General features: G+C 38.4%; 1 protein-coding gene across 3 annotated transcripts in view; it reads right to left on the bottom strand.

Moving 5' to 3' along the window:
• Window positions 1–26,845, bottom strand: part of SYNPO2 (synaptopodin 2) — a 166,128-nt gene extending 139,283 nt beyond the window's left edge. Inside the window, exon 1 of one of the 3 annotated variants that reach the window (XM_036091772.2) lies at window positions 26,543–26,845. In XM_036091772.2, the coding sequence (XP_035947665.1) occupies window positions 26,543–26,647 (105 nt within the window). In that variant the 5' untranslated portion in view covers window positions 26,648–26,845. The remainder of the gene's footprint in view (window positions 1–26,542) is intronic. The other 2 variants (XM_078069181.1, XM_036091771.2) reach the window with 2 other exon arrangements.
• Window positions 26,846–27,824: the final 979 nt, after the last annotated feature.

Below are 27,824 nucleotides of genomic sequence, written 5' to 3'. Positions count from 1 at the left end.
TCCTGTATCTTTCTAATTTGTCTGCTTCTTTTCCAGCCCAGTGCTTTAGCCCAATCTAGTCTCAATATCTGTCACTGGAGTATTATAATCTCTGCCTCACTGGTCTCCATCCTCCAAGCTCTGCCCTTCAATATCAAGCTTCATGCTGCCATTAGGTCATATGTCTGAGCACACACCAGATCTTACCATGCCCCTGATGAAAAATCTTTAATGAGAATTTGAGAGAGTTTATAGTGAATAAGATGATGAGTTGAAAGGAAGAAGACAGTGACTTTTAATCCCTGGTTCTTCTCAATTTCTGAGATAACAAATTCAAGAGGTTCTAAATTAGTATCTTTTAACTCTTTCCATGATGGTGAGGTGGCAAGCTCTTCATTACAGCCTTCCTCACAAAGAGTTTTCTGTTGACTGTGACACAAAGATTTCATGCAAACTATGGAAAATGAGTGTAGACTTTTGAACGTTATCAAAGGAACATGCCAAAGAGCCTTTATGCAAGCACAAAGAAAACAAAACAATAAAAAAAAGGAGGCCCAGGCATCAAAGAGGAACGTTTTGAATCCTATCTGATTGCATTCTGTATTATACATAATTCACAAAGATTTATCCAATACTCATATAAGAGATCACTACAGACCCAGAACTGAGCAATATCTCAGTTCTGGTCTCTGCAGCCACTTGTTGTTCACTGAACAGGCCTTACTCTTACTGGCATTTATGTCCCTATTGAATGGGAGCCTTGTTGAATGGCTCCCAAGGCCTGGAATGTCTTTGTCCCAGTCAGAGTCCAGTTGGAATGGTGACTCCTCTGTAGTGCTCCCTGATGCTACCACACAGAATGAGCTTATTCATGATTTTTATTTTATATTATATATTTCTCTTTAAAGCCTTGGCACCATGTATAATAATTATAAATCTGCCTCTTCCATGGAAGTTGAAGTTTCTTAAGAGCAGGGACAATGTCTTATTCACCTCAGAATCGAGCATAGTTGTGGTATAATCAGATACATAGTTAGTCTTTGTCCTTGCTACCTGGCATGAAGCTCCTGAACACTTGGAATTTCCTGAGTGATAGGAATGTTTTTAGTTACTCATAAGGATCCTTTGTAAGCACACCTGAGTTTAATGAAGCGACTTAGGGTGGGATCCCTGGATAGGCTCAGGATGGGGTGGTCACCAGAAAGACCAAGTAATTTGAGGGTGGTAGCTTTCAGCCCCACCCACCAAGCTCTGGGAAGAAGGGGCTCTGCAGATTAAGCTCTATAAAAACTCATGTATAACAAGATTTGATGAGCTTCCAGGTTGGTAAATGCATCCACTCGCCAGGAGAGTGGTGTCCCCCAGTTCCATGGGGATAGAAGCTGCTGCACTCAGGATCCTTCTTGACTTTGCCTTATGTACCTCTTCATCTGGCTGTTCATCTCTATCCTTTATAATATCTTTTATAATAAACTGGTAAGTGTAAGTAAATGTTTCTCTGAGTTCTGTGAGCCCCCCTACAAATTAACCTAACCCAAGGAGGGGGTCTTGGGAGCCCCCAATTTATAGCCAGTTGGTTAGAAGCACCGAAAACAATCTGGACTTGTGATTGGAGCCTGAAGACGTGGCAGTCTTGTAGGACTAAGCCCTCAGCCTCTGGGATCTGATGCTGTCTCCAGGTAGATAGGATCAGAATTGAGTCAAATCTGTAGGACACCCAGTGTCTGCTGAGATATGGAGAAATGCTTCTTGGTACTGGAAAAACACATTGGAATAGTACTTTTCATACAGCAAGTGGTGAAAATGCTTGTTGAATTAAAATGAATAGCCAAAGCAGAAGCTAAAAATTAGATGGAATCCATAAACCTGGGAAGTATGGTTGATTTTACCCTGAAATAGCAACCCTAATAATGATTACGGATGCAACTTGGAAAATTACATGAAAAAAAATCTTACTACGAAGTTGAAGCTATAAACATAAATAATAACCATGCGCTTAGCTCAACATTTTCTTCATTAATGATGCCTGAGACTATTTTATAACTGCGGAATCTCAGTGTTAATTAATAGTGAGCTTAGCGAAGCAAATAAAAGCGTGATACAGCTAAAGCTTTGAGGTAGCTTTGAGGTTCCATTACAAGGATAAATTACAGGGAAGGAATGATTGACGTTTCTGGAAGTCTTTATTTGAACAGTTGTCATAGGAAGGAGTAGACTTATTCTATATTGCACTAAAGGCAGAGTTTGAATCAATGAGCAAGAGTTATAAGGAAGAAGATTTCATCTAAATATAAAGAAAGTTTTTCTTTGAGTAATGGTGACCAACAATAATTTAGATTTCATTGGGTCCCATTATCAGAACTATTTTTTAAAAGGCTGGTTGTTTATCAGTGGTGGTGTAAAAAGAAGTCCTCCGTCGAGAGGCAAGCTATATCAAATGAGAGGTCTCTTTCAACTCTAAGGTTTCATGATCCCATGAATACTTTCCATATTTTTCTGTTGTTGCCATTCTGCAATCGATCTTATTTTGCATGTAGACTTATGCCTGTCAATTGGTGTAACCTGTTAATTCATGTCTGTGCCTCAAGGGAAATTTCTCTTTATAAAATAAGTCTGTGTTCTCATTGTATATACATCTATTATAAAGGGAGAAAAAAAGATCTCTGGATAAAAATGAGACTTGTAAACAAAACGATTTTTAGCACATGTCTCACCTCAACTCCCAGAAATAATGAGCTAAAGAGCTTCTAAATGTTAGTATTTCTTATCTCTTCCCATGATGGTGAAATGGCAAGACCTTCATTATGACCTCTTACGCAAAAAAGTTTTCCTTTGGCTTTGACACAGAAATTTCATGCAAACTATAAAGAGTGTAGAGCTTTTAATGTTAGCAGTGGAGCATGCCAAGAAACTTTTTTGCATGCACGAAGAAAATAAAACAATAAAAGAAAGAACAAAGGATTAGGCATCCGAGAACATATTGATATTTCCACTCCAGCTGCTTGAAAGGTGACTACATTCAATAGAAAAACAAATGGTGAAGGGGGAAAAACAAAGATTGAATTAATCTCAGACATACATCTGGAGTCTATAAGAGAGAAGCAGAGAAGTCTATGTGACTGATCCATATTAATGGATACCCAAGAAAGTTCATGCAGGTATATAACACATGCAATTGCCAATTATCCGTGATATTGGAACTAAGGATAGCGTAAGATGATTTGAATCTCAATAATTCAAAGATAAATTTGCTTCAAAATTCCACCCACATATCCATTAGCTTTTCTTTCTTTTAACATTTCTTTATTTATTCATTTGAGACAGAGAGATACAGAGCATGAGCAGGGGGAGGTACAGAGGGAGAGGAAGAAGCAGGCTCTTCGCTGAGCAAGGAGCCCGATGTGAGACTCGATCCCAGGACCCTGGGATCATGACCTGAGCCAAAGGCAGAGGCTTAACCATCTGAGCCACCCAGGAACCCCTCCATTAGCTTTTCTTTTCTTTTTTTTTTTTTTTTAAAGATTTTATTTATTTATTTATTTGACAGAGAGACACAGTGAGTGAGGGAACAGAAGCAGCGGGAGTGGGAGAGGGAGAAGCAGGCTTCCCGCGGAGCAGGGAGCCCGATGCGGGGCTCGATCCCAGGACCGTGGGATCATGACCTGAGCCGAAGGCAGACGCTTAACGACTGAGCCACCCAGGTGCCCCTTCCATTAGCTTTTCTTAAATCAAAATATTTTCTTATCTTTATCCATATGACAGTAAAAGTGGTACCCAGCAATAAAGGAACTAAGGATCAGACGATGAATAGAAAAATCCAGAATAGATCTCTTGGATATTTATTGAGGGTTTTTTATGTGTAAGAAACCATGAGAAAAAAGAAATGTAAATTATACTCCTTGCCTTTAAGGGACTTAGCATTGGGGATGGGAAACCACACACTTGTGAAAAATCAAATAAATTAACAGTACATGATCAAGCACCAAATGCACAGGCATTGACAATATACAGCATTGACGGTTTTAGCAAATAAAGTGCTCATATTTTGTTTGGAAGGATTCAGTAAAAAAACTGGGCTGAACTAAACTTTAAAAGATTATTAGGGGAGGGGTGCCTGGGTGGCTCAGTCGTTAAGCGTCTGCCCTCGGCTCAGGTCATGATCCCAGGGTCCTGGGATCGAGCCCCACATCGGGCTCCCTGCTCCACAGGAAGCCTGCTTCTCCCTCTCCCACTCCCCCTGCTTGTGTTCCCTCTCTCGCTGTGTCTCTCTCTGTCAGATAAATAAATAAAATCTTTAAAAATAAATAAATAAATAAACAAACAAATAAATAAATAAATAAAAGATTATTAGGGGAGAACATGGCTGCATAAAATAAGAAAGAAAGATTTGTTCGGATGCTGTGTTCCTTTAATTTATCTTAAAATAAACTATTGGACTGGAGTCTCCCCACCCCCGCAAGCATCCAACCACACACTAAGCTTTAAACAATGTAGCTGTTTTATGAAATGTTTACAGGTAGGGGGTCAAAGTCCCCTAAAAGCCACTTAGTCCCTGAAAGCACTCTTCCCTTTTTTTGGAGATCAGTGCACCAGTGTTCCTCTCTCTCTTATCAATTAGTTGAAACTGGCAATTCTTAAAAACACCATATTTATTTCCCATAAACACATGAACATACACCAAGTTAAACAAGTCATTTCTAAGCATTCGTGCTCATGAAGACTGACCTCGAATGCTGTGAAATTGGAAATCCCCAGTGCAGTGCTCCTCTTTTAGATACGAGTATAGGCATGTTCTGCAAGGTCAAAAGCAAATGAAGGGACAGAGGGCAAAACAGTCCCAGCACAGAAAAGGCGAAGTTGAGTGATCTAGTCTGCATTCTCCACTGACATCCTTTTTTCAGAGCGCCATCCTATCCCCAGGAGGAACCGGTTCAAAGGAAGCATTTGAGGTTACCATGTCAGGGTCTGTCTCTGCACCTGGAGCAACTTTTAGCAACATGTATTGCTGCAAAGACAGAATGGAAGATTAAAAGCAACACAGAAGGGACTGGTGAACCTTCAATACTTTAGCTAGATTAATGATTTGGGGGTCATTGCAGAACACAGACTCTGAAAATGGAAAACAAAAAAAACTGGGGGGAGGGTGGAGATCATGTTCAGTTCCTCTGTTTTCAACACATGGGAGAGACCGAGAACACACTGGGAGTGATCTGTACATGGCATTGTGCAATTGCTGTGTCCTCTCATTTGTACTTATTTTAGTTTACAGATAGCTTTTGGTATGTGGATCCTAACTTCTGGGAAGGGTCAGAGATGTGAGCCCAGGCCGTCGGTACTCTGGGAATCACACAGATGTAAGTGGAATCCCAATGCCCCCAGGGACACTAATAATTGGAAGTTTGCTAGCCCCTCCTCCATGCTCAGGTAGAGTTCACTCACATCCTTCTGCTCCCACCTCCCCACAGATGCGTATGGCCCTCCATCCATCCATGGCTACCTCTATCAACCACTCTTTCCAGAAGCCTCCATGACAAAGCTGCCTTTCTGCTAGAAGAACTGTGGTTCCTGTGTACGAAGCTGCAAAGCTGCAAAGCCCTCAAGGAGATAAACTGCCATGTCTTCAGCCCCGGCCATCCCCTCCTTCTGCCCCAGCCTCACCACACATGAGAAGAAATGGCCAGAACACCCCGCCCCACAGCACTGTGTCACACATTGTCATCTGGACTCTGGCACAGCCAAGGCCCAGATTTTCCCAGAAAAAAAGTTCCTATTGCTTCCACCTAATCTCTCTCTACTAGAATGTAAGGTTGTCCCAGGGGAAGGCTGGGAAACAAGCCTCTCGGTTTCCCACAGGCTCTCCTCCCCTCCCACACACACAAACAGGTCAACCCCTATAGGTCAAGCCCCCCACCAGCACATTTTTAGCTTGGGCTGCCTCTGGACCACTCTGTTACTGCCACAAAATTAAGCTAAAGGGGAAAAAAAATTAAACTCAACATGTAAATGGAATAGATGGTTCAGACGTATGTAAGTTCCCGTTCTTTCAATGTTTCCCATGAAAGGAGATTTATCTTTCATACTGTGTTTCCTCAGAGTGAATTTACCATCACTGGTACTTTCTGTTAAGTTCTGGAGGATGTTTGAGAGTACACATGAGCCATGCACTCTTCTCTCAGCGCGAAGTCATTCCTGGGGACCTGTGCTCCGGGCCAGGCTGCTGGGCCTGGCCAGGGGCCCCCGGCTGCGCCAGCGAATTGAACAGGGGACCAGAGATGGTCATTCCTCCATGCTTTATATTACGCAAGCCCAATCTTCTATGAAATAAATTATCTTTTTCTAAGAACCACCTTTAAACTCTATTAAGACAAAACTATATGAACTGTATTAAAAACTAAACAGAGGCTTTGCAATACTTTTGTAAATTAAAACAAACAAACAAAAAAGCATTCTAAGACCTAAATTTCAATGATGGTGTTTCCTAGAAAGAAATCTTTCTCTCAAAACTGACCCTATAACTTTAGGAAAGCAATACTGCAACGACATTTATTACAATACTTCTATATATGGCTTTATCATGTATTCAACTTATTTTCATATCTCTCTCCAAAGAGAAATATCATCCTTTTGGAACTTGCCTTATGTTTACTTCTCCTAACCCCAAGATGTATAATCACTTGTTCCTCCTAATCCCAGAGCAGCAGCTCTTTCTGCCCAGGGTCCTGTCCCCACCATTTTGCACCGGAAAAAAAAGAGAGAGAGAGAGAGATCAGAGTTTAATTGTTTCTTTAGGACAGGTTGGGGTGTTTTTTGTTGTTGTTTTGGGTTTTTTTATGTTGTTGTTGTTGTTTAGAGAGAGAGAGAGGGGAGAGGCAGGGCAGAGGGAGAAAGAGAATCTTAAACAGGCTCCACGCCCAGTGCCAAGCCCAACATGAGGCTCAATCCCAGGACCCTGAGGTCATGACCTGAGCCGAGATCAAGAGTCAGACGCTTAACCGACTGAGCCACCCAGGCACCCCTAGAATAGTTTTTTTAAAAATCTGATTTATCTGATTATCCTCTCTTGATAATTCCATGGAAAGCTGCAAACCCTGATTCCCTGGGCATTAACTGTTTTGTTTTTTGTTTTTTTTTTTAATGTATAACTACTTTATTTCTATACATTCTTTCAAAATATATACTAGTTTGCTTTGTTTTGTTTTGTGTATTTAGGTTAATCATGAGAAATATTATTTCTTTTTCATTCCCATACTTCATGGATGAATTTATTTTTGTCCTTCTGGAAGCATTTAGGATATTCTCCTTATTTTTCATGAGACTGTCAAGGCATGGGATCTTGGTAGGCCCACAAGTAGACCATTTCAATCTGAAACTCAAGCCCTTCAGCTCTAAGAAAGTGTCTTCCAGTATTTATTTGATAATTTCTTTACATCCATTTTCTCTGTTCTCTTCTTTTGGGGTTTCTATTAGATACTGCATCTTCTGAGTGGTTTCTATATGTTTTTGTCTTTTTATCTATATTCTGGAAGATTATCTCAACTTTGCTTTCCACATTTTCTATTCCTTCATGTTATTTGTATTTAATTTACCAATTTAAATCATTCTTTTTGTTTTATGGTTATAAATCTTGTTGAATTTTGTTGACTATATTAGGCATCTTGTCTTTTTATTTTATTTTTTTTTAAGTTTCTATTCCTGGGGCCTCTGGGTGGCTCGGTCGGTTAAGCGTCTGCCTTCGGCTCAGGTCATGATCCTGGGGTCCTGGGATCAAGCCCCACCCACATCGGGCTCCTTGTTCAGCAGGGAGCCTGCTTCTCCCTCTCCCGCTCCCCCTGCTTGTGCTCTCTCTCTGTCAGATGAATAAATAAAATCTTTAAAAAAAGGTTTCAATTCCCTAAATTGTCTGTTTCCTCTAGGGTCCTGTTTTCTATTTGTATATTTTGGTCTTTCCCTTCCATTTTGCTGACACTCTTCATATTCTTGGTGATCCTCGGGTGGCCTCCCATTTGTACAGTTTTTGACTAAGAGCTCTGTGTGGTGAGGGTTCGAAGAGTCCAGTGTCAGGCTTCAGACCACAACCCATTTCTTCCTGTGCCAGAATGAGAAGGGCTTCATTCTGGGGTACTATTATCCACACAAAATGCCTTCATGTTCCCCACACATTTTTTCAATGTCTTTAGAGAAACTCCACCTTGGACTTTGCCCGGAAGAATACTGGTTACAGAGTGCCCTTCAGTGGGAATGGTGTTGGGGGGCGGGGTTGGCTACTGGTACAGCGGTAGACTGCCAGGGAATTCTCTGGTTTCCAACTACTTCTCCCTCCTCCTCCCCTCCTCCTTCTTTTCTCCTCCTCCCCCCCCTTCTTCTTCTGTCTTTTAAATAGCCTTATTGAGGTATCTTTGATATAGGCATTAATACCTTTGTCCATTACTTTTAAGACACTAATCTTTTTGCAAAATTTTTATCCTGAAACAAGTGGGAATTTTTTTTCCTCTCAAAAACTTTTCTCCAAGACATTTTTTAAGGTACAAATCAGTACCAATATTTTTAAATGTTTAGAGATGAAAGTACGTTACACAGATTATTTGAGTTTATATTTACTTATTTGATCAGCTAAAAACAATTATACTTGCCAGTGTAATAATGAGTAACATATGCATGACAAGAAAATTTCTCTTTATATATAATAGTTGCCCTCAAATTTATTCAGATAGTCTTCATTTTCACCAAAAAAAAAAAATATATATATATATACATATATATATATACATATATATGTATATATATATATGTATATATATATAGCATGCCCTCAGACTTATAATTCTACTTTTAGAGATTTATTCTCCAGGAATGATCAGACGGGTGCACAAATATATTTTATATATACAAAAGTATTCATCTCGGCACTATTTTTAATGTTGAAACATTAGAAAGAACTTACATGTTCAAGAGGGGATGGGTTATATAAATTGTGGTGAGTCCATACAATGCAATAGTATGCAGCCATTAAAAATTACGATGTGCATCAGTATTCACTGACACAGGATGGTGTTCATGCTGTGTTACTTAATAAGGAAGTACATGTAGTACCATTTCTTTGACATAGAACTGAATGTAAGTGTGATTGTAAGTTAGCACGTGTGCTGGGAGAGGGGTCTAAAATATGGTTCATTGAAATGTTAATAATGTGTCATTCCTGGGCTGTATGATTTTTACTTTATTTTTATCCTTTCCTGTAATGTTTGAATCTTTTTTTGTAAGAACAATGTGTCATCTTTTATAATCCAAAAATAAAAGCCATTTTCAATTCTAGCTATTTTCTTTTTTTAAAAAAAAACATAAACTGTGAGCAATCCATTTGTGGGATAGAGACATGATTTGATTAAAAATCCTGCACTTTAAGATGAGGAACTAAACTAATCAAATCCAAGTATGCTAAAAACTCTCTCTTTTTTTTGGACACATTTTTCCCAAATGAGAGAGGTTTAAGGAATAGATGAGGAATATCAAATACATTCCCTCTTCTCCATCTAATTAGAATACCTCATAGAAGTGAACAGCTAGGTCAGAATGAGTGGTTTTACTTGATGAGATGGTTCATACCCACTGTCTCTTTGGGGTTTCTAGTAAAGTAAGGAGAACAAAACTTAAAATTATAAATTATGTTAGATCCAGAGTCTGAGTAAAGAAGTTAGATTTCTAAAAACATCAATTGTGTTTAAATCCACAAATTCTTAATGATATTTTAAAAATATATTGGTTACATTAGCATATGTAGCTAGGGAACTCTCTCATTATTTAGAAAAATATAAAGAAAAAGAATCAAGTATTTGCCGAAAAAAAAAGCACAAGAAAATGCAGTGGTAATTCACCGCAAAACAATTTTAAGCATAAAAAAGGAAAATCCTGTGAAAGAATACATTAAATTGATACCATTTTGAGAATTTTTGTTTCGTTTTTTTAAACAAATATGTCTTGTAAATTATAATTTGGAGAAAGGCAAATCAAATTCCCATAAAATGCCGTATAAAGAATTGCCCTTCCAGAAAGCCTGGGTCTGGGTGGCTCAGTCAGTTAAGTGTCAGACTCTTGACTGCAGCTCAGGTCATGATCTCAGGGTCCTGGGATCAAGCTCCACATTGGGCTCCTAGCTCAGTGGGGAGCCTGCTGGAGATTCTCTCACTCCCTCTCCCTCAGCCCGTCCCCTGTCAAATAAATAAATAAATCTTAAAAAAATAATAATAATTGCCTTTTCCAAGAAATACTACTTTACTTTTCAAGTTAACAGAGAAAATATGACCATTCATGGACATTTTCTTTCACCTATTATCTTCTTGATTTAAAACAGACTCTAGCTGCAAGGAACCTTAAAATCATCTATTCTAGATCTTTCATTTTATAAATAGAGAAACTGAGAGCCAGTTTTAGTGACATCACAGTTAAAGGCCACAAAGTCAAGTCAAGTTAGAACCATGCCCAGAATTCAGGCTTCCTGATTCCTAGTTCAGTTCAGTCTTTTCACTGCACCCTTTGGATTGGTGTCTTGTTACTACAAAATCTCAAATAAAAATATGAACACACACATATAAAACATATATAGTACTATTCTAATTACTCTTTAAATAAATTTCTCATCAGATAAAGCTTCAGCGACATCAGGCTTTTTGGTGGTTGCCATTCTCATACTAAAGAATAACAGACGTACATCCAGTCATTCATTTATTTTTTCAACAACCTTTTTCAATATATATAAGCCTGCCTTAAGTATCTAGTTACACATATATGTAACACACATGTATATCATCCCCCTTGAAGAGCACTATTTTAGAAGATGCCAATAGCTATGGTCTTGCTTTCAAAGACCAAGGTGCCAACAGAAGTGTGGAAAAATGCAAGTCTTTTAACTAGAAACACTAATGAGAAATGTCTATACTAAAACCGTAACATTTGCTTGTTTAAGTGCAAAATAGGAAGGTATATCGCGCACTGACAACACTCTTTGCCACCTTGGCTCTGGGACACTGAGGCCTGAGTAAGAGTTCCAGTTTAGCAGTACTGTGAATACCTAAAGCAAGGATCTCCTTGTTTCACACTGTGCCACAGACCCCAGTCTCTGCCATCCCTGTGCCCTTCACCTGCCCAGCCCTGTCCCTGCCCTCCGTTCTTTTCTTCAAACCCAAAGCATAATTGTCTTCAGGCTCCCACTTGCCTTCGGTGCAGACTGTGAACTTCAACTTATGTTTTCATCCTTAAAGGTTCTGATGAAGTTTATACACTTCCCCAAACAGTAAGTATTTATTTTTGACTGAATGAAGTTTTATCACTTGGTAAATTACAAATAGGAGTCAGTATTAACCAATCAGTTAAAAAGTAATAGTCTTTATTGTATACGTACTGTGTGCCTGGGAGAAATAAATAGAAGAACATTCTATTTCAGAAAAGATCATGGGCAAAGTTACAGAGGACTGGGGGAAGAATAAACGTGTCATGTTGGGAGAAAATGAGAACAGCCTCACAGGAAGAAGCGAGCGGCTCAGACCAGAAACTGTGAAAGGAGGTGAAGGGCCTTAAAAAAAACTTAAAAAGGAGTTTCTATGAGTGAAGTGCTGAACTTTTGAAAACACACTCCTGGAAAATGCTTATAAAGACCAAATAACTCTCCATTATAGTTCATCTCATGCCTGAATCAAAAAATCCAGTATGTTGTTACTTTTCCATGAAAACCAGTTAAGAAAGACTTATGCAGAATTTCCTGTTTATTCTCTCTCTCTCTCTCTCTCTCTCTGTGTCACACACACACACACACAAACACACTGTCTCTCCTTCCTTCTGCAGATAAAGCAACATCAGATTTCATGTCTTAATTTGCTTAGAAAGCTCTCTGGGAAACGAGAGTCATAAAAAGAACAAGATAAAGAAAGGATGAGAATGAAGAGCATGGGGGCAGTGAAGATAGAGAAGAAGGAATTTTCTTTCTCAAATAAGAAAGAGAAGCAGAGGGTCAGACTAGTGAAGGTAATAAAGAACAGAATGGAATAAATATCATAATGGGATCTTTAATTGAATTTGTGTCTCCTCTCAGCCCTGAAGGAACCCTGGTAACTCACTCAGCATGAAGCTCCAGGGTCATCTGGGCAGAGAGGAAACATACAGTGATGTGCTTCCTTTCGTGATCGCAGCTCTGCCTCAGGATGAAATCCTTCTGATCAACATTTCCCCATCTGGCAGGCAAGCAGCCAGAAGACTGGAGACCCAAAAATGGATCACTGCATTTGGACTCCCTGCAGCAGCCTATAAACGTAATATAATATTTACACGACTCAATGCTAAGCACCATCCAATGGAAAATTGTTATGTTTTTCACAAAAGAAATAAAATAAAATGAGTCCTATGGTCGTACCTGACTCCCAAGGCCTGAGCCTTTCACAAATTTTGTTTTTCATTTTAGCTTCATCTTGACTGATGAAAATAACTCACCACTGTTTGGAAAGTTAAAAACACCAAGAGCTTAATGTATTATCATTTACTTAGAAAAAGCAGCCTTATATAGTAAAAACTTCTTCTAATTTAGAAGACAAGAGTGTGGGGGTGTTGGTGGGGGAGGGAATGAAAAGCTCATTAGCCTTCGCCAAAGGCCCTGGCACAGAGTTTTCCTAACTATGCAGAGATCAGTGTCCTATATTTACTTACCAAGGACAATTTATTTTCTTTTATATTTTCAAAGCACTTGAAATGATTCCTTTTCTTTGTGATGATTTCCATATGCTGTTTCCAAGGAATAAGGCAACATTCTGAAACCATTAAATGCCATCTCACAGGGAGGGATCCCAAGGACTGCAGGGGCCCTTCCAATGACATTGAGATCCAGATCTCAAAAGGCATAGTGTGGAAGACAGCAGATACTCCTTCAATTTCACAAAAGTTGGTTAAATAAAAGTAAAATAACCAGGAAGGTGATACTAGTAATTTTTTTAAACCATTGAATGTTTCCTGTGTGTTAAGTGACTTAGATTTATAATTTCTAATCCTGAAAATAATCCTTAGAGATAAGTCCTAACACTATCCTCATTTTACAAATGAGGAAACCGAGGCACAGAGACTAATATGACTGAAAGAGTCAGAGTCCACTGACTCTAAACAGAGCTCAGGATAATTATATGCAATTAATTCTTTATAGCTTCAGGTATTTTCCTTTAAAAAAAATCTGGGGGCTCCTGGGTGGCTCAGTGACTTGGGGGGCCAACTCTTGGTTTCAGCTCAGGTCATCATCTCATCGGTTGTGGGTTCGAACCCTGCCTCAGGCTCCACGCTCAGCATGGAGTCTGCTTGAAGGTTCTCTCCCTCTGTCCCTTCCCCCACTCATATGTGTGTGTGTGCTCTCTCTCTCCCTCTCTATCTAAAATACATAAATAAAATCTTTTTTTAAAAAATCTGTACTATTTTTAAGCAAGACAATCATTTAACTTTATTGGCCTTGTAGAATGTATAAGGATAGGATCCATTGCCTTAAACTAATTAAACTGCATAACAAAGAAATCTTGGTTAGTCATTGATACTGTAAACGTTTTGTGAAATGTTGCATTTTATCAAAATAAACAGGATCTATGTATCAAAGTCTCCTTCACACTCCTTAAATTCTTCTTCTCTCACTGGGAGAATCAATTTCAGAGGAAGAGAAAGACTAGTTTAATATAATTTCTAACCAAACTTCTCCATGAGAGGCAGTGGCAATTACTCACTTAAATAAAGTGTTCCAGACGCTGGTCAGTAGGCTGCTGCATTATGAAAAGCTGAAATGGATGAGGAGGAAATACGAAGAGGACAGTTCAAAGTTGTTCTAGTGGGATCTGTATGTTAACCATTTAAGGATGGGAAAATAACCACATGATCAGGTTTCCCAGGAGAGAGAGTTTTTCATTCTTATCACTATGAAGGCAGGACTTCTATAGCAATTTCTCATCGAAATGTGTCAGCTACACTGGCATCTTTAGGGTTCCTTGAACTTGCCAAGGATGCTTCTGTCCCAGGGCCCTTTTATACTTGTAGTCACTGCGCCTGAAAAGCTTCCCCCACATATTGGCCAAGCCAGCTGGAACGCCTGAGGACATTTATTTTCATCTAAGAAATGAGAAGGAAATAAGTTCCAACTAATGTTTAATCAACATTAACGTAAAGGCTAACATCAGTCCCCTGGGCCAGTCTGGTCCAAGCAGTTATGAATTTCATACAGTATTTGAGGTGACCCCACTGAACTGAGGACCTCCCAACATGGCGGAAGGGAAAGACACTTCCTCACACATTCATTCTCTCTCAGCATATTGTAATATATCACGTTTTACGGTGCTTGATTAAGTTAATTTCCATGTTATTATCCAGTTTTAACTCCCACAAAATGACACAAGTTCTAAAATATTCCTGAAAGGAAGCTATTAAATAAAGATAAGAATTACGTATCAAGCACAAGAGAACAATAATATGGCAGAGTTAACCCTTCTCTATAATCCTACAGAAACTCATCTCAGCCATATTGTGAGATTAAAAACCATTACTGCCTAATCATATGACAGGTAGTTAAAACATCCCAAATTACCAAGAAGACTATTTGGAATATGGATTTATATTCACTGTTGTTAGAGAGGAGCTTTACTTTATTGTGATGGATGATATTAGCCAGGGTTAGAGTGAAGTAATCAGTTCAGAAGATATTTAATAACGAAGTACGCAGAACACAAAAAAATTCTAGGCTTATTTTTCCAACAATGGTTAAAGTCAGGCAATACTCAGTTTAAAACTTTACACAATTTAAACCAAATGATAATGGTTAGAAAGTTCTTCATGGATGCAATAAAAAATGGCTAAAAGAGTACAATTGGCAACAAACTAAGATGTATTTTTTGTTAGCAAATATTGAAGATGCACCACCCCCCCCCCCAAGAAATTGGTAGAAATAGTATTAGAACAAACTACTGTTGGAGGAGGTCTATTGTAAAGTTAAATAAAAGAACATATTTCTGGTATGTCCCAACATATGGTATTTTGATATTTTCATAGATGAAGAACTATTCCTTTGGAGAACCAATAAGGAAGATCATGGAAATAAGTTGTCAAAAGTAAATGAATTATTTAATTTTTAAAAAGTCAGTGTTTTGGGGCACCTGGGTGGCTCAGTCAATTAAGGGTCTGCCTTCAGCTCATGTCATGAGCTCGGGATCCTGGGATCGAGTCCCCGTGCCGGACTCCCTGTTCAGAGGGGAGCCTGCTTCCCCCTCTCCTGCTGCCCCTTCCCTCTGCTTGTGCACTCTCTCTCTCTCTCTCTCTCTCTCTCGATCTATCTCAAATAAATAAATAAAATCTTTTTTTAAAAAAGTCAATGTTTTATGGGAAAAAATGTACATAAAACCACTGAGGAAGTAGCTACTTGAACAGGTATTAATAAAGAAAAGATTCTAAGGTAAGGTTATGGAGGTGCCTCCCATAAAATTCATTCAGTGCATAATTTGAAGGCAAATTCATGTTTGGATAAACTGAAGACAGAGTGCAAAAGTGCTGCAGATGTCATCAATATGATTAACTTTATAAAAGCTCACACTTAAAATAGACTAGAATCTTTAACACATGTTGCAGTGATATAGGGAGTGACCAGGAAAGTTTTTGTATCATAGAAATCTGTATCATTGAGGTTCAGTAGTATCTCCTGCGAATCTTTATAAGAGTTGTAGAACCTAAGGATGTTTCACAGTTTTATTTAACAGATAAATTAATATTCCAAGTTTGTTGACCTTTTCTGGAATAAGTGACTCTTAGTCATCGGTACCTGGCCTATATTTTAGAATAATAAATACAATATGTCCCCTAACAATTAACTGCTTTGAAAGCAACTTTTCAAAAAAAGAAATAGATGAAACAGAGATTTTGAAGAGTTGCTGAAAATGTTTTTATGATTATGCAATTTTTCTAGTTGAAAATTATTTAAGTGTGTTATTCTTTAAAATGTCTTATCTGCACACTTAACTAGAAAAAAAGAATTTCTGGGATGCCTGGGTGGCTCAGTCAGTTAAGCATCTGCCTTTGGCTCGGGTCATCATCTCAGGGTCCTGGGATAGAGTCCTGCATCAGGTTCCTTTCTCAGCAAGGAGCCTGCTTCTCCCTTTGCCTGCCGCCCCCCCACTTATGCTCTCTCTCTGACACATAAATAAATAAAAGCTTAAAAAAAAAGAAAAAAGAATTTCTAACAGGTTTTCAATCTTTCAAGTAAAAAGCAGCAGTGAAATTTTAACCCTAAAATATTAAAATGTAGCCTATTCTCATTAGTTTGTGAGAACAAAGTGTGGTTATCAGGGAAGATGGAAATCTACCCATCAGATTACAACAAAAACATCTCCATTATCAGTTGAGAATGAAAAAGAATTTCCAGTTAGTGTTTCATTTCTTAAATATGGAGCTACCTATGTTAAGAGGTTATCTTTTTCAGCCATGATAGTCTTTAGATTCAAGTATTGCAATAAATTAAAATTTCGCTAGACCTCTTAATTATACCACATGGGGTCACACTCAGATTTTCAAAATCATAGTCTGTCAGTCACACTGGTCTCACTAAAAAAAAAAAAAAAAAACTTCTGGTCAGTAAGAGTGAGAAGACTTTTTGTGCTGTCAAAATAAAATAAAAATTAGTTTAAAAAATACTGTTTTTATCTTTATTTTATTCTTTAAAATTTTCTTTTTGATATGTTGTATACTGTATATAAAATATTAGCACAGTATTATATATATATGTATATATATATCTCATTTATACATCCCATATATATACATACATCATTTATACATATATGAGGTATAAATGGGTTACCCTCATAATTGTTTTACTTAAGGAGATACAATCAAAACATTTTGAATACACCACTGGTCTACTGGAAGAAACAAATGTGAACAAAAATTACAGCCACAGGCAGCAGAGTGTATGAAGGCATGAGGTGAAACCTGTGTGTGTTAAAGGGAACACCATCGAGCAAATGCTTACTTACCTCTTACCAGAAAGTTTAGTCAAATCTCCCAGAGAACTGACTCTGAACAGAGTTGTCCAGAGTGAGTCAAATTTCTCCAAGTGTATTAGGGTAGGTGCCAGAGAAAGGGGTGCACACAGCAGGGATGAATCTTGGTGGCAAGAAAGGCAGAGTGTTTTGAGAGAACTGTCGTACTTTCAAATGGCTAAGTGCACATTTAGGGGAGTCCCAGGTGATGGGGCTGGACAGTATGGCAGGGACCAGATGGTGGAGGGTTACGGGTGCCTCCATAACGTGCAGTCATGAGCCGGTGAACAAGGCATGGTGCAGGGAGCCCCTCAGACCATGGGATTCGGCATCAAACTGGCCTCGGTCCTAGACCTGCCATTTGCCAGCTGTGTGATCTTAAATTATTTAGTTAACTTCTCTAACTCTCAGCTTCCTCATCTGCGAGGAAAAAAAGAAGGAGGTAAAGCTATTGTGTATGATATAATTCATAAAGTGCTTAATTGTCTGTACGTAATAAGATTTTGTTACGGTTCTTTTGATGACTATGATGGGGAGACTTTGAAGTATTTTAAGCAGTGATGTAACAGGTGATTTAGAAAAATCACCCTGGCAGCACTCTGTAGCACAAATCTGAGGAATGTGAAACCGAAAGCAGGGAGACAGTTAAAAGGATTATAGTTATCTAAAAGACAAAGAGTAAGGGCCTGGGCTGAAGTCCTAAGTGAAGGCATCCAGGGCAGGAAAAAGAATAAGGACCATAGAGGAGGTAGAAAGTCAGTACCCCGTTACCACCTAAATTCATTGCCTTTATACCCCTTTGGGAAAATGACTAAAGTAAACTACACTAGACCCACAAGAGTTGTGTGTGTAGAATACAAACCCTGGAGCCAAACTCCCTAGGTGTGAACCCTAAGTCTAACCCTAATTACCTATATGACCTGGGGAAGTCACTTAACCTCTTTGTGCTTCTGTACTAGGGATCTCAAACAATGACAACCTCACAGAATTTTCTCATCATATTTAAAAAGTGGTTTAAAGAAGTGCCTGACATCCAGGAAACATTATGTATGAGTTTCTTAAATAAACTTATCTACAGAAAATACTGTTAAAGGCAGTAAGATGTTTGGGGAAAATGACATTCATTGGCTGTTATTATAAATTTCTTAGGAAAAAAATAATCTGTATCCTAAAATGGTGAAATTCAAGCCAGGTAAATTTTGATAAAAGGAATGAAGAAAGAGCAGTAAAGGAAGGCGTATTGCCCAGGCTGAATTAGACAGATCATAAACCTGTCGTTCTTTTCAGGAAAATTCATCCACCCCATCGTTTTATCAATCCGATACCCACACTGCTTCCAAATAAAAGTGGAAAAGCTAGCCATGGATGAGCAGGTTTATAAAAATCCAAGGCCAAGGTTAGGAAAACTATTTGTTACATAATCAAGTAACAGGAGTTTTCCCACAATGTTTCAAATGGCAAATCCACCGTATTTTTCAGTATATTTATCTGAAACACACCGGATTTAAAGGCCAATTAAAGAAAACTACATCCAGATCATCACAACACCTAACTATACCTACTATTGTCAATGATCTGCCACATACCAATGGATTTCACAAAGACACTGAAGACAGTTTGTTGAGAACCTGGCTAACTCTACTTTTTTATAATAAAAAAAGAATGGTAAATAATTTTTAAAAATAAAATGCCTAAGGTAATTCAATACTATAAATAAGTTCTCATTGAGGTGGTCAAACAATGAAAAATATCTACCAAGCCGCAAATAATATTTTGCTTCTCATATAAGGCTTTTAACTTCATAAAGTTGTTTTCTCTTAAGGATTGAGTTTTTTGTTAAGATTTATTTATTTATTTGAGAGAGAGTGTGTATGTGCACACACATGTACGAATGGGGGGAGGGGCAGAGGGAGAGAATCTTCAAGCAGATTCTTGCTGAGTGGGGAGCCAGACACAGGGCTCTATCCCACCCCCCAGGAGATCATGACCCCAGCAGAAACCAAGAGTCAGATGCCCAACCAACTGAGTCACCCAGGCACCCCACTCTTAAGGATTGTTTAATGAAGCTGATGCAGGAATTCTCCATTTCCTTTTACAAAAGTCTCATGGCATTCATCATGAATCTCTTAGAATAGATACAATAAAAATCTTGGAATCCATGTATTTTTTTAGGTTTACTTATAAGTAAACTGGTTCACTTTCCAGTCTTGTCTCTCATTGCACATGACCTTGGAGATACATTTCCCATAGTCCTTTTCCTAGATCTCATTAAAAGAAGAAATTGTTATAAATGTTTTTAAGGGTTAAATCTTAGATGGTGACATACTATTTCACATAAACTCTAAATCAGCGTTATGGCAGTTTTCAGCATTACTAAATGATAAACTGTCCTCTTTATCCAAACTGATGCAGAGAGTGGCATGATGCCCCTGCCATCGGGGAAAGAATTATATTTGACTTTGGACTCCTTTATATAAAATTTTTGCAAATAATTAATTTTTTTCAGAATCAGTTTTTTCATCTATAAACTGAGAATAATAAAACTCAACTGGTATCAAATGATATATGTTAACATACTTGGACAATTGTAAGATATACAATGTGAAGTATTTTTAGCTAAATATAAAAATTAGCTTATATTCCTGGACACTTATTAACCTGATAGAGGGAGGTTAAATTCTTTTGGAAACCATTACCATGAGAAATACACAAATATTATTCAGTTAGGTATAATATGTATGTCACATGATATTACATACTGACTTTTGGAATTTGCAATATGACTTTCTTTAAAAACAACAACCACCCTAGATTAAGACCCAATAGAAGTTCAGAATACTTACTTTTAAGTTAGGAGTTCTGGACCCTGACAGTAATATTCCAGAAACACTTTTTTAGACTAACTAAAAGTATGTGCCTACCTATAGCAAAAAGCATACCAGGTTATTAAAGTGCTGATTCACATTCAGCAAAAGAAAAAGGAAAAAGAAAGAAGTAGCTTACATTTCTTATTTAGCCCAAAGCCAGATTTTCATTCATTCAACCTAGATAAAATAGCTTCAACGTGATCATCTATGGAAATCATATGAGTTGGTGGTAAGTTTTCAAGTTAACATACATCAAATACATGTGATTAATAAATATGAACCTGTGTGATGGAACTGATGTTTTTGAGGAGCGTCAACTCATTCAGTTATAAACATGAAACTTTCATTTCTTCCAGCAACTGCTTTCAAGTAGGAGAAAGCCAAATCCCTCCCTTAATAATACTTTGGTCAGATCCCAGGCATTTCTGTTGGCTTTTGGTTATTAAAATAGTCTAGTCCAATTACAGCTTCAATCTAATGTCTGTCCCTAGGTGCTCTCCGTAAGCACGGTGGAGGGCTTGTGGCTCCGGGGCTTGGCACCCCGAGGAGGGTGTTGCCTGCTCTTTTCCTACCTCCTTCTAGCTCCTCCCAGGTTGAAGGCAGGAAGACTGGAGAAGGAGGGGGGATGGTAGATATATTTAGTCATAACTGAATGAAGTCCTATTTCTCTCTTTCTGGTTGTTGCACTTCTCTGGTTAACACTGAACAGCCATCTCTGTTCTCTCTGTGGCCAGAGTCCAGATGCTAGGGCAATTTGTGTGGTTTCTTCAAGGAGCCCTGGAGAGCTTTACCACGGCACAGTTCCCTAACATGGGAAATAAGGCTCCTGCCCAGCTCCCTTCCAAAGCCCCCAGTAGTTCCTCAGGATGCCGGCTTGCGCCTGCTGGTCCCTAGCTAAGAGCTTGCCTATCTGGGTAGGGTACCGGCAAGGTGGTTCAAATCCCACCACTTTCTGTGCCAGTCACTCACCCCTGGGAAATGCAAGTATCCTTGCCTTGCCAAATAGGTAAGTTCCTACTCTTCTCTCTCATTCTCTCTCCGTCTCATCTAGGTCTTTTTCTCTCCCTCCTCTTGCATCTTTCTCCAGTTTTACTCCCCCACCCACCACTCCCTACCTCTTTTTTTTTTAATTTAAATTCAATTAATTAAGATATAACGTATTATTTGTTTCAAGGGTACAGGTCTGTGATTCATCAGTCTTACACAATACACAGGGCTCACCACAACACATACCCTCCCCAAAGTCCATCACCCAGCCACCCCATCCCTCCCATCCCCCTCCCCTCCAGCAACCCTCAGTTTGTTGCCTGAGATTAAGAGTCTCTTATGGTTTATCTCCCTCTCTGGTTTTATCTTGTTTCATTTTTTCCTCTCTTCCCCTATGATCCTCTGCCTTGTTTCTCAAATTCTGCATATCAGTGAAATCATATGATAATTGTCTTTGTCTGACCTCTTATCCCACCTTATTCACATAGGCACTAGGCAGACCAGCAATTCTATTGACAAAGAAGACATCCTGCTAGGGAATATATTACCAGGTGCCCCTCTTGCAGACACCTCCAATCTTTACAATGATCATTTTTAAGCTTCCCAGCACCTCCTTGCCTCCCAGTAACCCAGAGGTCTTGGCTTCAGAAAGGGAAAACCCTCCCGTTACTAATGATGACTTCATCACAATGCTAAGGACTCAGACAATTCTTGTGTCTCTCTGGTCCTCCTCTTATATCAGCTGGGAAAGAGGCGGTGGGGATGTGCTAGAAGAACATATCACGCCACCCTTCAGGAAGCCCTGTGGTAACATTTCTGGCCTCAACTTTCTACAGCAGTGGTTCTGAATCTTGACCACACATTTGAATTGACTTCGGGGTGTTTATAAATCTTGATACCTGGGGATCCCTTGGCCAATTAAATCACATTTGGATGAAGAGCATGCTATTTTTTATATGCTTCCTTTTGGGGACCACCTTAGCCTCCCTTATTCTCTCAGGCACCTGTTTTCTACCAATTCAGAAGGAGAATGCAGATTTGCAATCAAATGCCACCATTTTTTTTATAGCTTAACCTTTGGCAAGTAACTTAGACTTTCTGTGCCTGAATTTCTTCATCTCTAAAATGAGCATATTTTTCAAACTACTTCTTAGGTTATGGGGGTCATTTGAAGAAAAAACACCTTCAAAGAAAATACTGCAAAGAATATTTTTTTGAAAAGAGTTTGATAAATGCAAGCTACATATGTGCCATGTCCCAATAATGGTAAAGTTCATGCAGAGTCATTATCTTAGCTATTGTCTTTCAACAAACAGTGATCTCTCTTAAAACACACAATTCCAAAACAAAGATTTAAAATAACATATGCTTAACAGATTTACCTAGTGCGTACTGACTTCTATAAGCATACCTGTTTTTAGAATTTCTAGAAAGCGCTCAAAAACTCAATAAAAAATGAAGTGATCCATCATATCTCCTAATAAAGATGTTACTAGCTTTCCATATGTAGTAAGGAGCATTTGTCCTCAAATACACATATTCAAACACATTAAAATATTTCTTTTTTTCCCTTTAGAAATAACTATGTTTCTGGAATTATTTTATTTGAAACATTTTAGAGACCTCACTGATGGTACTAATGGATAAGACTATGTTATCTGATTGTGCTTTACTAACACATCTTTATTTAAAGTTTTAAAGAGAGGACATACAGAATCATTAAATCCACGTCTGCCTCATAAAATACATGATTGTAATTTGTCATGTCAATTTTAATAAAAGTTACTTGAAACTTTGAATTGAAATTCAGAGGCACCTGGGTGGTTCAGTAGGTTAAGTGACCAACTCTTGATTTCAGCTCAGCTCATTATCTCAGAGTTGTGAGATCGAGCCCTGAATCAGGCTCCACACTGGGCACAGAGCCTGCTTAAGATTCTCTCTCTCTTTCTTCCTCTGCCCCTCCCCCCACTGCTCTTCCTCTCTCCCTCTTTAAAAAAAAAGAAAGAAAGAAAGAATGAAAGAAAGAAAGAAAGAAAGAGAAAAAGAAAGAAAGAAAGGCATTTCAATAAGAGAATAATAAATACCATAGCGGTCTACATGTTTTGAAGGAAGCTTAAAGTTCTAAACATTCAAACATATAAAGGATACAGTGTGAACATTTCTTTGTTCATTATTTTCAAAATGTGAGTTATTACTGAATTGTTCATAAGATTTGTTTGTAAAACAAAAATTTCTCCCCACTTCTTTATACGAAGATTTTCCAAAGTGATCTGTCCAGAGGCATAGCCATGTAAGCACATGTTTGAAAAAGGAGTTTTATAAAGTAAAAGTGCTAACACAATTTTTCTAAGAGTATTTGCACACATACAATGGGGTTTTATGTTATAAATATGCTTCAATAAATTTGTTTCTATGAATGATCTCCTGGAAATATACTTTACAGAATATTGTCTTATGACTCTGTATTAGAAATGTTTGCTTTCTATCACATGTATTTAGAATATAAATTAAAAGATATATAAGCATTCAAAAACCAAGCAACTGTTACCGATTATTTGGATCTTTTAAAAATTCAATTTATTCTTGAAAACAAAACCGAATTTTATGGCCTTGAGCTTCAATGTCAACGAAAAGTTTGATTATTAATATTTCTGTCAGTGATCTTTAAAAGTTGGAGCTTGCCTACAGTTCCATCAGCCAGCCAAATACTAAAAATGTTTGAACATCTCTCAAAAGTGACTAAATGTGTCATTAGAAGGATATTTACTGGCAATTATAAAGCTACTCAATTTCTAATCATTGTTAATAACATTAGACTAGGGTTTTTTTCCCTATTTCAGCTTGTTCAATTTTCATTCTATAAAGAATCATGAAAAACCTGAACATGAGATATTTTATAATAAGCCAAAAATTTGTTGTTACCTCCAGAACTGCTTTGTAGCATTCCCCTTTTAAGGGGGCGTGATGCTAGTACTGTCTGAAATTTCCTTTTCTTTGTTAATATATATTTTCTTTAATTCCCAAATTCATCCTCTGCATGTTCTTCAAAACTGTAAGCACTGTGTTTGCTAGCAACCATCTCCCCCAGCCTTTCTGCCCTGTTCCTCTCCATCCTCCTTCTTGGAGGTAACTTGGCCCTCATAAGCATCACCTTGGCAGAGGAGGAAGTCTATGCTATGCAACGTTCATTTCACCTTGAGCTGAGGGACCATTACTAGAATTGAGTTGACTTGATATTTTAAATGAAAAACAGTGATCCGAGTGAGGCCATGGACTTGATAACACAGAAAGTGACAAGCACTTTGCTCCAAGGGTTTTCTTCAACAAATAATGCTAGTATAAGAAATTAAATGTAAGTTTGAATTAAGGGGAAAAAATAGACCAACAAAAGTAGGCATTGCCATAGTAACTTAGAAATTTTATCTTCTTTAGAAGCCTCTCCAGTCACTTTTTACATATGGGGAAAACTAGACTGTAAACTGTAGTGGATCTCTCTCTCTCTCTCTCTCTCTCTCTCACACACACACACACACACACACACACACACAAATTAAGGCAAACATCCAGATGCCTTCATAATGATCTTTTAGAATTAGCGATCAATTATACTATCACAAACTAGAAAATTAAAGCAAACATCCAAATACTTTAATAACTTTTTTTAAAAACCACAAATATATTTCCAGGGTATTTTAGGAAAGTTGATTTGGGGGGAAGAGCAGGATTGAATTTTTTGACACTCACACACATAATAGCCTCTCTGAATCCTGTTGATAAAGATGTAATCAGCAGAGAAATGCTCACAAAGCACCCTTCACTAGCTATTAGCTTTAGTTCTTAAAAAAAAAAAAAAATCACCACATAATAGTTCCGCTTTGCAATAAGCACATTGAGGACTCAGGAGAAACCCAATACCCACCCTATTCTTAAGGTCCGGCCACAAAAGAACTAATAGGGAATAAGAGCATCCAGCCACCTTTGTCTCCATATTTTAACTGGTAGGCAAGTGATTCTAAAGCTGTATACTATTAGGACAGTAAAATACTCTAGCAATATAGAATCTCACTGATGGTAGAGTACAATTTCCTTTTTACTTCTCTCCTTTGCTACCTCACTCAAAATGTTTATCTCTTTCTCCCTCTACACACACACACACACACACACACACACACACACACACACCACCCCACAAGGGATGACTCAGGAAGGGTGAGAGATTTGTCTCAGGCCGGGCTACAAGTTAGATCAGAGCTGGAATTAGAACCCAAATCTCAGTAACTGGAGCCAGCCAACTGCTATTCTAGACCCAGAACAAATCTAGTTCAGTCTCATGAATTCTGCATACTCTGAATTAGGCATCACTGTTTTGTCTGACGTTTCCTGCCACGGACTCCTAAAGCAACACAATGAAACCACCTTTCCGGATTCTTCAATCGCTGCTAGTTTGAAGCAGAGGACAGTTACTTAAACTCTCTGGGCTCTTTCCTTATCTAAAATCCACAGGTTGAACCAGAGGTCTCTGAGAAAATTTCCCATTCTAAACATTTTGCTTTTCACCTTCTGTTTTATGCTTCAGTCTTGATGTTTGAAATTTTCACTAGGTGGCAGGATTCCACCATCGCATTATGAAAGGATTTTTCCGATGGAAGCCTGGGAGCAGAAAATTTCAAAAGAAACTCCTTTCCTCACAGTGAACATTAAAAAAAAAAAAAAAAAAAGCCAAGAGAAAGGATAACTACAAAGGCCAGTAGTCCACATATTTCATAAGGATCTAGACCCATCTTTAATATATAAAGCGGAAATTAATCAAACATGTTCTTCCATACAATACTACAATTTAGTATCCAATCCAGGTAAAAGTCTGCTTAAATTTCATGCATTTTAAAATTTATTTTAGCTGAATCCCAGTTTAGACAATATCAGATCCCCTCCAGCAAACTGGTAGCAAGAAACAAGCAATATGATGGAAACAAAAGCAATCTAAAACATTTAAAATCGTTATTAGATGCATTTCAAAGTTTCCTATAAGTTACTTACAATGTATTTCTAGTGTCTTTGAATTTTATTTTGAGCACTTAGCTAGATGAGTACACATGATGGGATGGAGTAGATTTCTGCATTTATTTGTCAAATCCTTAAAAGAATATTCTTTCAAATAGATTTTCTGACATTTTCATCATATATTTAAAAGTATTGCCTGAAATTGGTCTTTTCATAAATGCTGCATTGTAAATGTCACTACCAAGGCTTTATACAAGTCCCCAAAAGCCACACCAATTGGTTATGCTGAGCTGAGCATTTCTCTTCTGCCAAAACCAAGTAAAGTAACATGAAACAATAACTCAACTGCATATTCTAACATTGCCTAGAAGAAACGTCCCAAGTGTCTTGCTGGTTGTCAGAGAAGCTGATTAACTAGGCTTTTCTTCAGCTGATAAATACGGCACTCTTTTTTTTTCTTTCTATCAATTACTGGTTAATTACATATATGCTATACATTACTCCAAAGTTTTTTTGAAACATGAACAAACCCGCATCCTAGAAAAATTTAGTATCGGCGCCAAAATCAAACTAATACATAAACTCCTGAATCACAACTTGAAAAAAACCATCAAACAGGTTGCTCTCATTCCTTCCCAGCCCAGAGCGGTGATAGCGGCACCTCTTTGGTGGTCCTACCTTAGCAACTTGTAAGGGCTGCTTCTGCTCCTTGCCACCTTGCAATCTGAACCCCCAGGGCGCCCCTCCGGTCATGGAAATGCAGATAAAATCCCCCGTGCCCATTTTCTCCTTTTAGTTGGGTAGCATGAAGAGCTTGAAAAGACGGAGGAGGCTTCGGTGCCGTTGAGATGCGTACTTAGCTCCAGGCGCCTGCCCAGGAGGCAGGATTGGGGAGCGCAGAGCCTCAGCTGCTGCAGCGGCCGCGGGCCGCATTCACAAGGAGGCAGAAGCGCTCCCTAGCATCAAGGACACAGCCCACTTTTGCGTCACGCTCCTTTGCTCAGCCCACTTCAGGCAAAGGAAAGAGACTCGCTCGGAGGAGAAGGTCCTCATTTGGGGCGAGATGGGGGCGGGAAAGCAAAAGTTGTCTAGCACTGATTTAAATGCCAGCACTTAAAAGAATGACTGAGGGGCACCTGAGTGGCTCAGTCGTTAAGCGTCTGCCTTCGGCTCGGGTTATGATCCCAGGGTCCCGGGATCGAGTCCCTTATAGGGCTCCCTGCTCCACGGAGAGCCTGCTTCTCCCTCTCCCACTCCCCCTGCTTGTGTCCCCTCTCTCGCTGTATCTCTCTGTCAAATAAATAAGATCTTTAAAAAAAAAAAAAAAAAAGATTGAGAAACTTTCATTTAATAATCCTATGACTAGTAGAGAACACGTGAAGATTTTAATGGCCAGCTGGGCCAGAGTGACATCCTAAAATATGAGCTCTGAAAATCCAACTACTAGACAATTTGATTCTCGCAAATGAATGTTTTGAGAATGACCCCAGTGATGATTGAAACAGACAAAAGGGAGTTCAAGAGGGTGAAATTATTATTATTTTTCTAAGCTTCTACTATCTAATTCCATAAGAGGAAATAAAAGAAAGCAAAACATTTGTCTTTTTTTTTAACCTCCTACTCTGAAAAGTACTTTTTTGAACTATGAAAGAGGTGTCTATATTTTAGAGTTGAGGAGGGGGAGGAGAGGAAAGAGGAAGAGGAGAAGAAAAGAATTTCCCCCTGGAAACTACATTCTTTTAACTATGTCTCTTGCATGGTCTGGAGTATTTTAAATTTAAATAAGTGTTTCATTTTCTTCCTTCCTCAGCAGGAAAGAAACTTCTTGAACCAAAATAGCCAACTACATACAATGTCACCTACAAGTTTCTTATTTTTATAGTCCCTCATCACAGTGCTCTGAGTCTGGGTGGTCCAAAATAAAAGTTTATTTTGTATGTGGTCCAAAATACTTTAAAGT

The sequence above is a fragment of the Halichoerus grypus genome, chromosome 3 (genome assembly GCF_964656455.1).
Source record: "Halichoerus grypus chromosome 3, mHalGry1.hap1.1, whole genome shotgun sequence".
NCBI classification, from domain to species: Eukaryota; Metazoa; Chordata; class Mammalia; order Carnivora; family Phocidae; genus Halichoerus; species Halichoerus grypus.
Note: the sequence above shows the minus strand (reverse complement) of the source record. Positions and strands in the feature narration are given on the sequence as shown.